Source organism: Tyto alba, unplaced genomic scaffold (genome assembly GCF_018691265.1).
Source record: "Tyto alba isolate M040663 unplaced genomic scaffold, T.alba_DEE_v4.0 Super-Scaffold_5, whole genome shotgun sequence".
NCBI classification, from domain to species: Eukaryota; Metazoa; Chordata; class Aves; order Strigiformes; family Tytonidae; genus Tyto; species Tyto alba.
Genome location: NW_024881326.1, coordinates 14,105,596 through 14,119,836, shown reverse-complemented (window position 1 = coordinate 14,119,836; position 14,241 = coordinate 14,105,596). Strand labels below are relative to the sequence as shown.

General features: G+C 54.7%; 1 protein-coding gene across 1 annotated transcript in view; it reads left to right on the top strand.

Annotated features, from left to right (window-relative positions):
* The first annotated feature begins 2,652 nt into the window (after positions 1–2,652).
* EFNB1 (ephrin B1) overlaps positions 2,653–14,241 on the top strand; it is a 54,558-nt gene continuing 42,969 nt past the window's right edge. The window contains exon 1 of the mRNA XM_042807415.1: positions 2,653–2,922. Within this exon, the coding sequence (XP_042663349.1) occupies positions 2,807–2,922 (116 nt within the window). The 5' untranslated portion in view covers positions 2,653–2,806. The remainder of the gene's footprint in view (positions 2,923–14,241) is intronic.

Below are 14,241 nucleotides of genomic sequence, written 5' to 3'. Positions count from 1 at the left end.
TGGGGTGCCACTGCCCCCCCTGCAACTGCCTCACAACTGCTTAGAGATCCTTGCCTCGGCCCTCCAGCATAGCAATCCCTTCCTGCTGGGGCTGGTGCCACTCCTGGCTGGAGCTCAGCCCACTTCCCTGGTGTCACTGGCACAGCTGAGGCTGGGAACCATTTTCCAATTAGTTTATTGGGGTTTTTTTTACCCAGAACCACCTGAGGAATTGCCCTGGCTTGACACCATTGATTTCCTTACCAGGGCTGGGTGGGAAAAGCAGGATTTTGTCCTTGTGTGACTTTGCTGGGCGGGCGTTCCCTGCCACAGGAACGACACCGGGAAGGACTGGGAAGGGTTTTACCGTTCTCCCAGGCCGATGCCCAACCCATCGAGGCTCACACAGCCACAAACGAGACCGCTCCCGGTGCCTTTCCCACCTTACAAGTGGTTGGTTTGGTGTCTGCTGGGCCGTTCCTACACGGGCAGAGGCAATAAACCGGGGCGTTGAGCCAGCACGCAGCCACCCGGCGTTCGAACCCCTGGTGAAGTGGCACCAGGGTCGCCTTCGGATGCTCGTTGGTGACTCTGCCTGCCCATGGCGCTTGCCTGGCTTGAACGCCAGTTTCCCTCACCCCTAGGATGCACCAGCGCCCAAACTGGTCTCCGCTGGTTCGAGGCAAGAGGGGGCTCCGATCCCAAAGCGATCCCGAAGTGATCCTGCCTCTTTCTCCCTCTGCCCATTGGGATGGTGTGAGCACAGGGGACACGTGGGGAGAGCATCCTCCTTCTGAGGGATTCCTGGGCGCTGGATCCCCACCTGAGCCTGTGCCGGGAGAGCCGGCATCGCCATGGCAACCAGTCGTGATGTCATTGGCAGAGATGATGGGGCAGGGATGGTGAGAATTGGGCAGGCAGCGGGCAGGGCAGGTACCACTTCTCAGCCACAGGACCCAGCCAGGCCAGGGCAGGTCACCCTCTCGATCCTCCCTCCAAAAAAGGAAAATAATATTTTTTTAATCTTTTTTTTTTTTTTTCCCATTTTTCTTTCTCCTTTAGTCTTTTCACCTCTTTTGAATCAGGATGTCACCGCAAGAGCGCCAGCCCCCGCTGCATGCCTGTGCCGGGGGGAGCCACCGCACCGCTGCGCCTCAGCAACGCGCTGCACCCCACGTGGGGATTTTATTTTAAAATGCAGAAACTGAATAAATCTCCACCCCAATTTGATGGCAGGGTTTTGTCACATAAAGTGCTGGAGAAGAAATGCGGAAATAGATAAATAAAAAAAAGTAGCAGAGAGAAATGTGTCTCAGGGTTGCAAAATGAGGGTGTAGAACATTTTCTTAGTTGATAGTGAACTGACTCCAGAAGTGGTTTTTTTTTTTTAATTTTTGTAATAGAAAGTGAACCAACTAGAGTTTTAAAAAAATTTTCGTAATAAAAAACTGACGTGGGGTTTTTTTGGGGGTTGTTTTGTTGTTTTTTTTTCTTTCTATTATATTTAATAGAAAGCAAACTGACTCTGGAGGCTTTTTTCAGTTTTCTTGATAGAAACTGAACTGACTCCAAAGGGGTTTTTTAAAATTTTTGTAATAGAAGGCAAACTGAATCGAGGTTTAATTTATATTTTCTTAATAGAAAGAGGACAGACTCTGGAGTTTTTTTGTTTACTTTTGTAATAGAAAGCAAAGTGACTCGAGAGTTGTTTATTTTAAAATTTTCTTAATACAAATTAAACTGACTCTAAAGGTTTAGGGTTTTTAATTTTTGTAATATAGAGCAAATTGACATGAGGGTTGGGTTTTTTTTTTGTTTTTGGTGGGTTTTTAAAAATTTTCTTAATAAAGGGTGAACTGACTCTGGAGGGTTTTTTTTTTAAAAAAAAAAAAATAATAGAAATTGAACTAACTCCAGAGGCGCTTTTTATTATTTTCGTAACAGAAAGCAAACTGACTCCAGAGGTTTTTAAAAAAAATTCTTAATAGAAAGCAAACTGATTCTGGAATTTGCTTTCTTTTCCCCCAAACCCCAAAGACTCCAGAAGACCTCAAAAAACCCTCCCCAAAAGTTAAAAAATCCTCCAAAAACCTCCGATTAATAAAAAAAAAATTAAAACAACGCCAAAAAACCTAAAAACCTCCGAAAAACTCCCCAAAAAGTAAAAAAAAAAAACCCAACCTTTCAAAAAAACTCAAGAAAACTTGAAAAAACCTCCCAGGAAAGGTGCATTTATTTAGTATTTCGGGTTATCTCTGCCCTCTCCGGAGCCGCCCCGCCCCCAGCACCGGCCCCCCCGGCGCGTGCCCCCCGCGCAGCTCAGGCAGGGGCGGGGCCACCAGCGTCCGCTGGGGGGCGCTGTTGGATAGCGGCTGAATGCCGGGGAAGGCGGGGGGGGGGGGGGGGGGGGGGCGGGCCATCCCGGGGGCCCCGGCGCCCCGACAGCCCGTCCCCATCCCCATCCCCGCCTTCCCCGGTCACCGCTGGTGGAGGTGGGGGGGGGGTGGGAATAAAATGGGAGTGTGTGTGGGGGTGGGTGTGTGTGTGTGGGGTGAAAAAGGTACGCGCGCCCTTTAAGAAGCGAGAGTGGGCGTGTCCTCTCACCTCAAGGCCCCCCCCGCGCTACCCCGCCATTGGTTGCCCCGCTTAGGGCTGCCCGTGGCGCTGCCTGCGCGGAGGAGTAGAGCGCTGGTCGCGGCGGGCGGCGCCGCTGTGCGGGAGGGGACGGCGGCGGCGGCGGCGGCGGCGGCGGGACGGGAGCCGGAGGAAGGCGGCGGGGAAGCGGTATGGGCGCCTGACGCCCGTCCCGTCCCGCCGCCGAGGGACGATGGCGCGGCCCCGCGGCGGGCGGTGGTTGCTGGGCGTCCTCCTCGCCCTGTGCCGCTTGGCCGCGCCGCTCGCCAAGAGCTTGGAGCCGGTCTCCTGGAGCGCCGGTAACCCCAAGTACGTGCGGCGGAGGGGCGCGGGGGAGCGGGGTCGGGGAGGGGGGGAGCCCGCCTCACATTCCCCCCCCCCCCCGCCCCTCCCGGAAAAAAAAAAAAAAGAAAAAAATCACTTAAACCAGGGGAAATTGGAAAAAAAAAATGTTAAACAAAACCGCAGGATTTTTAAGGAAAAAATTCCCTCCCCGGGAAGCGGAGCGGGCACCGCGAAGAGCGGCTGGAGGCTGCGGTCGACGGACGGAGAGGAGCGACCCCCGGCTGGAGTACGGACCCTCGCCGAGCCCCGAGCTGCTCCGGGGCGCGCTTGGCTGCTGCGGGCTTTCACCTTTTTTTTTTTGTTGTTTTTTTTTTTTTTTTCCAAAATGTAATTTTGATTTTTTTTTTCCTGATTTTTAAAAATTCTTTTGTTTTTTAAAGGTTTTCTTCTCTTTAAATTGACTTTTGATGTTTCAAAATGTGCTTTATCTCTAACGATTTTTACCTTTTTTCTTTTTTTTTTTTTTTTTTTTTTTTCCCCGGGATTTGGGGAGGCTCCGCGGGCGCCGCCGCCCCTCTCCCGGCCGCGCTCGGGAGGGTGCCGAGGGGGCCGCCGCCGGGCCGGATCGCCGCTCCCTTCTACCACGCCGACGCTAGAGTTGGATTTATTATATATTTTTTTTTTCTTCTTCTTTCTGGGTTTTCTCTTCTAAAAGCAGGCCGCGGTGGGGGTCGGCCGGCGGCGGGACCCCCCCGGGTCCGGCGGTGAGAGCCGGGGCGGGCCGGGTCCGAACAAAGCCAGCGGCGGGGCTCCTCCACAGCCCTGCCTCGGCTATATATACAGCTAAATTATATATATACATATGTGTGTTGTATGTATGCGTACGTGTCTCTGCCCCGGCTGAGGTGCAGGAACAATGAGAAGGAGCTTTTCCAGCGCATTGGGATGAAGGGCGAGGAGGAGGAGGAGGAGTGGAAGGTGCTCGGCACAGCTGATGGTGGTGTCAGGATGGTTTTGGTAGCCCACTAGCTGGGCTTTATCTTGTAGATCACAGAGTGTTTGTTGATCTTAGCCCCTTCTTGGTTTAAAAAAAACAAAACAAAACAAAAAAATCTTGCTTTTAGCCTGATGTTTTTTTTTCCCATCCACATTTCTCAAAAAAAAAAAGAAAAACAAAAAACAAAAAACCAAAAAAAAAAAACCAAACCCAAAAACCAAACGAGATTTTGAGGGTTGGAGAGAACCGAAGCAATTTGGACAACCTTCCCGCTTGGACACTTCCATTCCAACCAAACATTTTTTTTTTTTTTTTTTTTTTTTTTTTTGTGGAGGGGAAAAAAGCAACTTTTCAGGCAGATGTGTGTGCACACACGCTCTCAAGCTCCAGTCCAGCATGTTGGAAACGCTGGGACGAGGGCTGCGGCGGCTGCGAGGGTTCCCGTAAGTTAAATCTCCTCCTTGGTGTGGTTCCTCTTTCCTTCCTTTCGGAGAAGTGTCCGTTGGCTGGGAGCAGCGCGAGCTGTGACCCGCGGGATTTGCTCCGTTGTGTTGTGAGCCTGCCATGTCGGCGAGGCGAAGGCAAATCGGTTCCAGAAAACACCTTTTTAGTTGAAAAAGCGCGGCCGGAGGTGGAGATGGCTTTGGCTCGGTGGTGTCGGGGGACGCCATGTCGCCCTGGTCCGCGTTATTAGTGTTGGCTTTTATTGAATTGCCGTGGCCCGGGAAGTTGGGAGGGGGGGGTGGCAGGGGGGTGGCAGGCTGTGGGGGTGTCCACCATCTTCCCCATCTGCTGGGGGGGCTGCTGGTGCCAAGCCCCGGGGGTGTCCCTCCCCAGTGGGGTGTTTGGGGGTAGCCTGAGGTGTTTCTTGGTTCTCTCCCAGTTTGAAGCCCGGTGGTTGTCTGCCCTCCGTGCAGGTTTCTGGTTGTGTCCCGTCCCGCGTGGGGACCGCTCCCGTGAATGTCTGGCATGGGGCAGGGGCTCAGGGGGCAGCGCTGGTGTTTCACTGGTCCTGAGTCCCCACAGGGACTGGAGAAGGTGGGATGTGCTTAAAATGTCGGTGTTCCTACCCAGAAACAGCTCTGCGGGGGAGGAATCCCAGCGATGGGGCAGGAGCTGTGGTTGGGGTTTGCCATGGTGGGGGCTGTGGGTGCCCGGCTGTGCTCCCACTCGTGTCCCGTCAGCCTGTGCCCATGCAGCCTGACCCTGGCCCCTCGTCTTTGGGGTCTATCTTCGGGGTCCCTCGCTTTCTTTTATCCCTTAATGCCTATGATTTGTACAGGTTGCATGGCGTGGGGCAGAGCCTCTCCACAGCCGCTCCTACCTGCCAACGCAGTTGAGCAAACCAGTCTGGGGAACCGCCTGCTGTACAAAGTGTGGTTCCAGTTCGAGGAAAAGCCGTGCTCTTTGTTAGACTGGGCTTTACTCCTGGATGGATGAACTACAATCCTCCACGCGTGCTTGCTGCCATACTCTGGGCTTTCCAGCCCCTTCCTTCGGTGCTCTGTGGGCAATGCCGTGTCTGTGCCAGCCCTCTGCCCCACTCTGCCGAGCTTAAACTCTTGTTTTTAGAGTAAAGAGAGCTAAAGCCTTTAAAAATAACATCGCTAAGTGGAATTTTCCAACAGATAGAAGGAGAAAGTGGTGTGCGTTGGGCCATCTGGCCTTGGTGGTATCGCTGTAAATAATGAAAATATTTTTCTGCCCTTTCGTCCCCTGGGCAGCTCAGGTCTGCGCTTACAAAGTGTGGGTTTATAACTTCACCGGGGCGTCACCGGCAGGTTCCTGATCTTGTGGTGTTTATCAGGGGGGACGCTGATAACACATTCGATAGAAGGAATGATTTCCTAATCAAGTTAAGACTAGCTTAAGCTGTAGCACTGTATGTCGCATTGGGGAAGCGTTTCCCTTCTGCTCCTAGTTGTGTGTTTCAAAACCCAGCAGTGAAATCGTCGCCGTCTTCTTATTGTGAATAATTCGGTGTCTTTAAAGAGGAAAAAATAGGCATAGAAATGCTTTCACTGGATAAAAGGTGATAGGTGTCGCCGACCCGTGCTTGGGACCAAGCACGGGCTGAATTAGATCCCCTCTGAGTGAGTTTTCCCTGGGATGTCTGTAGAGCCCCTTGGAAAGGGGTCTTGGGGAGCCAATATGGTTTTAATTTTATTCCATCGTGTCCAAAGGGGGTTTAATGGGGGGGCGAGAGAGTGCTTTTGGGATTTAATCGGCCCTTTTGCTGCTCAGCCAGGGGGTTGGTGGGAGCGTGCTCTTGTTGGACAGCCGGGAATTGCAGGAGAAATTCTGGCTAAATCCTTTTTGAACTCCCCTGTCTGTAATTTTGGAGAAATATTGACCCTGGTGGGCTCCTGTGCCGACTGTTAAAAGGAAGCATTCCTAATAAAATATGGTTTGGAAAATTCATTTCAGGCTGGAATTCGCCTCTCCAGAAAGTATTTTAATAAGGAGGTGGGGGAAATGGGACACATCATCCGTGCAGCTCTGAAGAACGGGTCCTTTCGGCTCTGCTTTTCTCTCTTTCCCTTATATAAAGTTTTACTCTGCTCCACTCACTTGCTAGCTCTGTGGAGCAACCCAGCAACTTTCTAAAAATAAAATGAATGCATTTATTATTTTTTTTTTTTTAAAGGTGGGGGAAAGGGAGAAAAAAAAACCCCAGACAAAAGTCTAATCCTTTGCGGTATTTTTATTCTGTCTTTAATGACATTATGGTGTCCCATTGAATTCTCTAAGCACTGAGTTTGAAGCCTGGCGTATCTTTGCCTTTTTTAATGCCTTTTACGAGGGACAAAGTACTTGTGGGAAGGCTGTTTCCGAGAGGAATGGCTGGCCTGGAGCTCTGCATCGGTGGGCTCACACTTGTCGGAGCAGATGTAATTTAATTACCATACCAGTGGGCGCATGAGGTGCTTTGCAGTATAAGGAGTTGGGAAATACTGAAAACATGCAGCTTATTTTTAATTAAAAGCTGTGTTTGGCTTGTGGAGCCTTCAGAGACTCCCTCTTCCCCGGGGAATGTGTGGGGCTGAAAGGTGGGAGCTCTCTCCAGGAGTGGGGGGCATGGATGGTCCCATGTGGGATCTGATGGCCTTGGGGCTTTGCTTAATTTCCAAAGGCTGGTTTGGGTTAAGAGCCTGGACAGTCTGTATCCGGGTTGGAGTTTCACTCTGGCATGGAGGAGCCCTTTCTAAGTGTGCTGGGAGGGTGCTGGCGGGACCCTGTGGGTGCCAGGCAGCCGAGTGCCCTCCCAGCATTGCAGGCTCTTGCTTTCACTCCCCTCAAAGCAGAAACCCACATGCCTGGCCCATGTTGCAGCGGTGAGGTTACCTTTCTTGCTGTGCCTGGGGGAAAGGAGCACCCAGGGCTCCTTGCGTGTCGTTTGGGAATGACTTCATTAACTTAAATTAAAAAAAAAAAAAAAAAAAAGTGAAGGCAATGCTGCGGCTATTGCAGTAGCTGGGTAAATATCACTGGATTCTATAAAATGGATTTAACTGCTTCCTTTAAAAGAAAAAAAGAGCCGTGATGGGGTGGCTGATTGATTGTAAAAGGAGCCATAGCTTTCTCCAGAGCAAAACAGCTGCTGCAGCTCCTCGGGGCCGCATGGCAGTGGGGACGGGCCGGGGCTTTTGTGGCATTTCTGACGGTGGAGGGCTGGGGGGGGAGCTGGCGGGAGGCGGCTTCCTTCCTCCCCCACTGCACCTGAGCCACTTCATCACTTTTGGGTTTTGAAGCTGCTTCTTAGATGCTGGTCCCAAACAGGTTGCATGCAGCAGGGTGGGATGTGATCTCACACGGCCCGGGCCCTGGCCGGGTGAGCAGGGGTCGGTCCGTCCGTCTGTGTCCAGTGTCCCGTCCCCCCAACCCCAGCAGCTTCACTGGGAACGCAGGGGTCCCCCCGAGCCCTGCGTGTGTTCGTACAGGTCATGGCGACTGCAAAGAGCCGCGGTGCACACGCAGTCCCTTGCACAACACGCGTCGGGAGGCATTTGGGTTGTCCCCTGGAAGCTGGGGGGGGGGGGGGCTTACCAGTAGGGGTGAACCCTTAATTCCATGTAGGATTTCTGGGTCTCGCCTGCCCCACAACTTCCCTGTGGCTCTCTGGTCCCTGCCCCATTGGCAGGGCACCCTGTCCTCGGCAGAGCGGTGGCTGTGCTGCTGGGAAGCCGCTCTGCCTGAGGAGCACTGGGGTCCGGTGGGAAAACATCTTGTACCGATCAGTAGCACATGCTACTTGGAGTCTGGCAGCTGAAACAGGGTGGGGAGAAACAAAGCTGAAATCCATTCTGCGTCTAATTAATGATTGCTTGTATCGGGAGAGCAGGAGGAGGACTCTGGGCTCAGCGCTATCTCGGCGTCACATCTGGGCAGGAATGTGGCGGCGGTGCTTCGGGGCTTTTGTTGTGCTGCCTCGAAAGAGCAGGGTCCTTGCTGCTGCTTTCCGATGCTTTTTTCCTTCCTGCCCCTCACTCTGGGGCTGGTGGCATGACAGAGAAGCCTCCTCGGGCGAGCAGGAGGGGTGCTGGTGATGGTTTGCTTGCTCGTGGAGAGGTTCAGTGCCCTTTGGTGCACACCTGGCATCCTTTGGGGAGGTTTTTCTTGCCCCTTGTGTGTTGTCTGTGGTTGGAGCATGGGTGCCCTGCTCATGGCTGTGCTGGAGCCTCGGGATCCCGGCGCTCCCGGTTCTGCCAACCTGTCCAGGCTTGGTCCCAGGTGAGTCGGACAAGCCAGGGCTAAACCTCCTGCTTGGTTAGGCTTGACTTGTGGACAGGGTGGGGTTTGCATGGACCCTGTGCTTTCAGGCAGGGGGGGGTTCTCCCTCTGCAGATGGAGCCAGACCCCACAGAGGCTGTGGGTGATGCTGGGGGGGTTGGGGGCCTCCAGCACCCTCCTCCTTGGGGAGGACCAGAGGATGGGGGGACAGGTATGGGGGGGTTACTCGTGGTGTTTCAGAGACCGATGGCTTCTCTGTGAGCTCTCCCCGCCGGCGCCCCTGGGTGGGATCTGACCCGGCTCAGGTGCCGGCGTGGCAGCGCTGCCCCGGCCGAGCCGAGCAGCTGCACTTCAAAAATGCCAGCTATTTATAACCCTGGCTCGGCTGCTCTGAAATAACCTTTACCTACCCGCAGCCAGCCTTTCCCAGGTGGGCTGCTCCCCCTTTCCAAGGCCGTGGGACCAGGCTTTGCCAGCGGAGCTGCTGTGGGGGCTGCGCCGAGAGCAAGAGCGGGCGGGTTTGTCAGCATCCAACCGTGAACTTCCCTCGGTGTTTTCCAAATGTTCTGTCCTGCTGTGATGCCGTGCCTGCGTGTACGTCCCCATGTGCTGTGTCAGTGGGGTTGGGCCATCGGTGAGGGGCTTTGTGTTAACCTGGTTTGACGTGGATTGGCTCTTGCTGGTGCTGGAGTGGGATGCGCAGGGGACGCTGCACAAGCTTTGTGTCCCTGCTCCTTCAGGCCGGAGTTAGGTGAGGATTTTCAGGAGCATCCTCCTTGGAGTTCATGTGTGAAGGAACTGGGGGTCCCCACTGGTTTTGGTGACTCGTGTCCCTCGCTGCTCCGTGTGTGGTGATGGGACTCGAGTGTCCTGTTTCCTGGCGATCCCTTTCCTTGCACTCAGCAGCGGCTGGTGGCTCCCTGGCTTGCAGCATGAGCCCGGCCTCGGCCTCGGGGACTGTCTGCCCCGCCTGGCTTTTGGCATCCAACAGCTTCTGAGTAGGTACTTCAGGAAAAGCAAACTGCTTTTTCACGACTTATCAGCTATAAATACCCGTACACCATTAATATTGATCACTGAGTGTTTGCATGTTTTCCTTCTCATTAAGGCTGGGAAATGTCTGCGGTTGCACATGCATTAGTGGCAAGGCTGAGACTCAATGCTGTCTTTTCTTTGCTACCGATTTTAATGTTTTAATGGGTTTCTGAAATGTGTGAGCACAGTCTGGTGTGTGGGTTTGCGCACGGGGATGGCAGCGGCGATGTGGTGATGCTCGGGGATGCGATGGTGTTGGGCTCCAGCGTTCTTTGTCTGGGCTCGCTGTAGTATCGCAGCCAAACACGAGGGGGAGGTCCACGGCCCCCCGGCTCCCACTGGGGTTTCGGGGGACAAATTGTCTGTGTGTGTTGGAAAAGGGGAATGGGTGCAAAGGCATTTCTCCCCTTAAAGCTCCCCCTGTGCCGGCAGGGACGATGGTGTACCCTGCCTGCAGCCGGGCAGGCAGCATATGGAAAGGATCTGGGTGTAATATCCCGGGCTGCAGCGCGGCTTTGCTGAAGAGGCCACTTCAGCAGGGGACGCGGCGTGGTTAGTCCTCCCAGCTGACACATCCCAGGCCTTCCTCAGACTTGAAAGAGCTTGAGTTCGCCTTTGAATCTGAGGATTTATAGCCCTTTTAGGCCTCTCCAATAAAAGCACGGCTCCCTCCTCAGACAGAGCCCACCGTCTCCCTCCTCCGGGCTCATTATCCCGGGGATTTGTGTTGCTTGCTCTCGCTCTGTTGTTCGCTACCGCCGCTTTCTTCAGATGTGCGGCCGAGAACTTCACAGCATAAAAGCAGAGCTGGAGGAGCTGCGGGTCCTGGCCACGCTGCCAGGATGCGGCCCCTGCCATGATCTTGAGCAAACGTGGCTCCAGACCCCTCGTTTGATGCTGGGGAGCACTGATTCCCCTTGTGCTGGCGATCCCCCTGCCATCCTTCAAGGGCTGCGAGCAAACTGGGTTGAGCTCCCATCCCACTGGGCAAGCGTGTGGAGAGCGTCCACCCCGTCTGCCTCGTCTCGGCACATGTGGGCACTTAAGCATCCTCAGCCCTACAGACCATGTTTGCTTTATACAGGCACGTCAAGCCTCTAACTGTTTAAAAGAGAGGCTTAGGAAAGAGTCCAGAGAAACGACATAATAATTATTGTATTACAAATTGTTTCCTTTAATGGGCCCTGTCGGATCACTCAGTCTGCTAAACACATTGTGCCCTCCCCCAGCCCCATACTGCCGCGGCCCCTTTCCACTGTTCCAGCCTCCCCTTGCAAACCCAGCCCCGCTGGAAAATTCCTGCTGCTGAGGAGCCCAGGCGGTGGGGCGAGGGCTGGGGGCTGCGTGGGGACCCACCCGCCCCCCCCCGGGGCTCCGCAAGGCAAGGGGAGGATGGGGTGGCCTTGTCTCTGAGGAAGGGTACCCTTCTGCCAAGGGGGTGGCGGTCCCTGCCCCTTCCCTTGCTCCAGAGCATTGCATTGCCCTGGATTTTGTGCATCCCAAGGGCTTTCGAGCCAGGGGCACCCCCAGCTGATGCTCGGCGCTCAAGGGCACCTACTCACCAGTCAAAAACTTCTTGCCCTGCCCACACTGGTGCTGCAGGCAGGGCAGGATGGGCAGAGCGAGCTTCCTGCCCTTCCCCAGCGTTTTGGTGCTTGCGTTGGTGGTGGATGGCTCCCAGGCAGCTCTTTGGCAGCTCCCACCTCCGAGGGCTCTGGGGTGTAAGGAGAGGAGCCACCAGCAGCACCGTGAATTTTTTCGTTGCCCCCAAAGAATAAACGTGTTGGAATTAAGCAGCAGGTTACGTTTCTTCAAGGCCGAGCAGCAAATATGTTTTAAATTTGGCAGCTGGCAGTGGAGAGCGGGTGGGAGAAATTTTCCAGGTATTGCGTTACACTTTCCCCTAAAAGGGCTCTGCTTTGGGCCTGGGGATTAAAGGGAGGAGAGGAGGTGGCAGCTCTGGGCGTGGGGATGGGGGGCTGCGTCCCCTGGGGGAGTGGACCCCCTCCCTTCAGTACGCTGCCGTGGTGCTCGCCCGGCTGACTCAGGCCCTGCCCGGGGCAGAGGTGCGCTGCAGGGGATGGCCAGGGATTAATTTTTGGGCTTCCTCCCTCTGGGCGCGATGGGAAATTTCTACCTGGCTGTGGGTACCGCCCCGCTCCCCCAGCCTGCTGGGCTCTGCCTTGCCCTCCTCTTCTCTGAGGTCTTTAATAAACGCTTCATGCAAGAGCGAACCTGGGATCCACTCCCAGCACAGAACTGGGGCTTGGCCAATTAGCCAGTTATTTTAGAAGAAATTCTTATTTTTTTTAGGGGAAGGTCTGGCCAATGCATCAGCCAACAGCCCCTCTCCTGTGGGAAGCACTGGAGTAGGGGCGAGCTGGGGGGGCTCTGCACAGCCCCTGCTGTAGTTGCTGGGCTCCGGAATGTCCCTCCTCCCCGTGTTTGTAGGATGGGGAGCTGCCCTTTGCACCAAGCAAGAGATGAGGTCTGGCTCGCTGCCTGTGTCCCCTGCACCCAGCTGTGTCCCTTGTCCCTGGGCACCCAGGTGGGTGGTCTGTGAGTATCCCCTCCCCAGCTGGCACTGGTGCATCCCATTGTTCCTAGCTTCCTTAGCATTGGGAGGAAGAGAAGATGCTTCCCCAGGAGGTGGGGAAGGCCTGTCCCAGTGCCATCGGGGGGTGCAGAGCCCCCTTCCCTCTTGCTGGGCAGAGCCATGGTGCCCTGTGGTCCCTACCACCCGAGGGGGCCGGGGAGCAGGGGGCCTGGCTGGGTTGGGGGTTTCAGGAAGGCACTTGGAGATGTGAAGGGCTGGAGGCGGCTGGAATTTCCCCTTCAGCTGTGTTTGGTTTGAAATTTGTGTTCTTTCCTTGAAGAATGCGGTCTGGTTGCACACCTCTGCCAGTGCATCCATGCCGGCGCGCGCTCTCTGGTGATGTGCCTCCCTCCCCTGCACCCCTGTTACCTGTGCCTTGCCTGTAGCTGATTGCTGAAATAATTAGGGCAGCGGTAGCCTGGTGGGGTAGCTCTGCTGGGCTGGGGCTGGCAGAGGGAAAGGAGAGAGGAGGGTCTGTTGTGCGACCATGCCTCCCAGCTCCCCCAGTCCTCTCCCACCCCTCCGTCCTGCGCCGACACAGCTTTGTGCCATTTGCTGGTGTTTCTGCACTAGGATAACTTTTTCCTATATTTATTTATTTTCCACCTTGCCTGAGCTACAGAGAAACTTGTTATTGAGGATAGGAGATGGAGACTGTCCTGCCCTGTTGGGGTGAGGGGGGGTCCCATGCGAGTCACTTCCCCGGAGTGGTTCCGGATCCCAGGGAGGTTCAGCACTTGATGACACTTTTGATCTCTGCCCTGACTTGGTTAGCGATGGGTGCTGCTTCCCTAATTATCCCCTTCATGTGAGGCTGTGCTGGTTGGTTATGCTTACCTGGTCTCTCTCTCTCAAAAAAAAAACCAAAAAACCAAAAAAACAACAAACCCCCACAGCCCTGCAAGGGCGTGTCCGGGGTGGGGGAGTGCAGCGTGCTTTCCCATACCATGCAGGAATCCTACAGCTCTTCATATAGCCCTGGGTGCTCCCACCCACGGCAGGCAGTTTCATGCTCCTTGGCTGGTTTCATAACATCCAGGGGAGGCACGAAAGTCTTCTGAAACCACCTCCCTTTGCTGTGTGTGGAGCCCGTGGGCTGGGAAAGGCGGATGGGGGGTGCCCCACTTTCAGGGTGCCAACCAGTCAGTGGGACTGGGGTTTTTCTGGTCTTGCTGCCTGGCCAGGAGGGCACTGGTGCCTGCCTGGCATCCCTTCTGAGCTGGGCTTTACCCCTTTCAGGGTGCAGGCTGTGTGTCATGACTGGGTGCCTTGCAAAATGGGGGCAGCAGCAGGGAGAGTTCAGGGATTCCTGGTGCTGTCCCCAGCATGGGGTGGGGGAACGCAGGGGTGGGCGAGGGCTGCGGCATCCTCCTGGTTCCTGGTCTCCCAAGCAAGGCCCTTTCTTCCTTATTTTTCTTCTCAGAGGATGGAGACGCGTGGGTTGAGGATGGAGGCACATGGAGCATCTTGCTCCCAGGAGATCCTCCATGCCTGTAAAGCAGTTGGAGATTTGTGGTACGTCAGACTTGCAAGTAAAGCATTAACATGCTGTGGCTTCGTACCAGTGCGCAGGTGGAGGAGAGAAATTTCTCTATTTCTTATCTGAGAGCGCTTTCTCCTTAAGGTACCAACATGTGCCCGTCTCTGGTGTACCCAGTTCACCCCATGTGCCTGAGACCTGGCAGGAGGGACCTTGTCTGCCCTTGGTCCCTCCCTTGAGAAAGCCTCCGCTGCCTACTTCTCCTTGGGGAGGGGGATGAGAATCCCTTTCCTAGTTTATTGAAGATATTTGTTGATAGTACGAATGTTTTCCTTGCACAAGAATGGGGAGCGGGTGACAGATACAGGAGTGGTGGGATAATTGCTTCCAGGTGCTGCCCGTGCTGTGTGTGTTCCAGTGCCCTGCCAGCTCCAGCAAGCAAAACCCAGGAGTCAGCCCAAAAACCGGGGCTGGCCCGAGTGGTTTCAGACAACTCAACCCGCA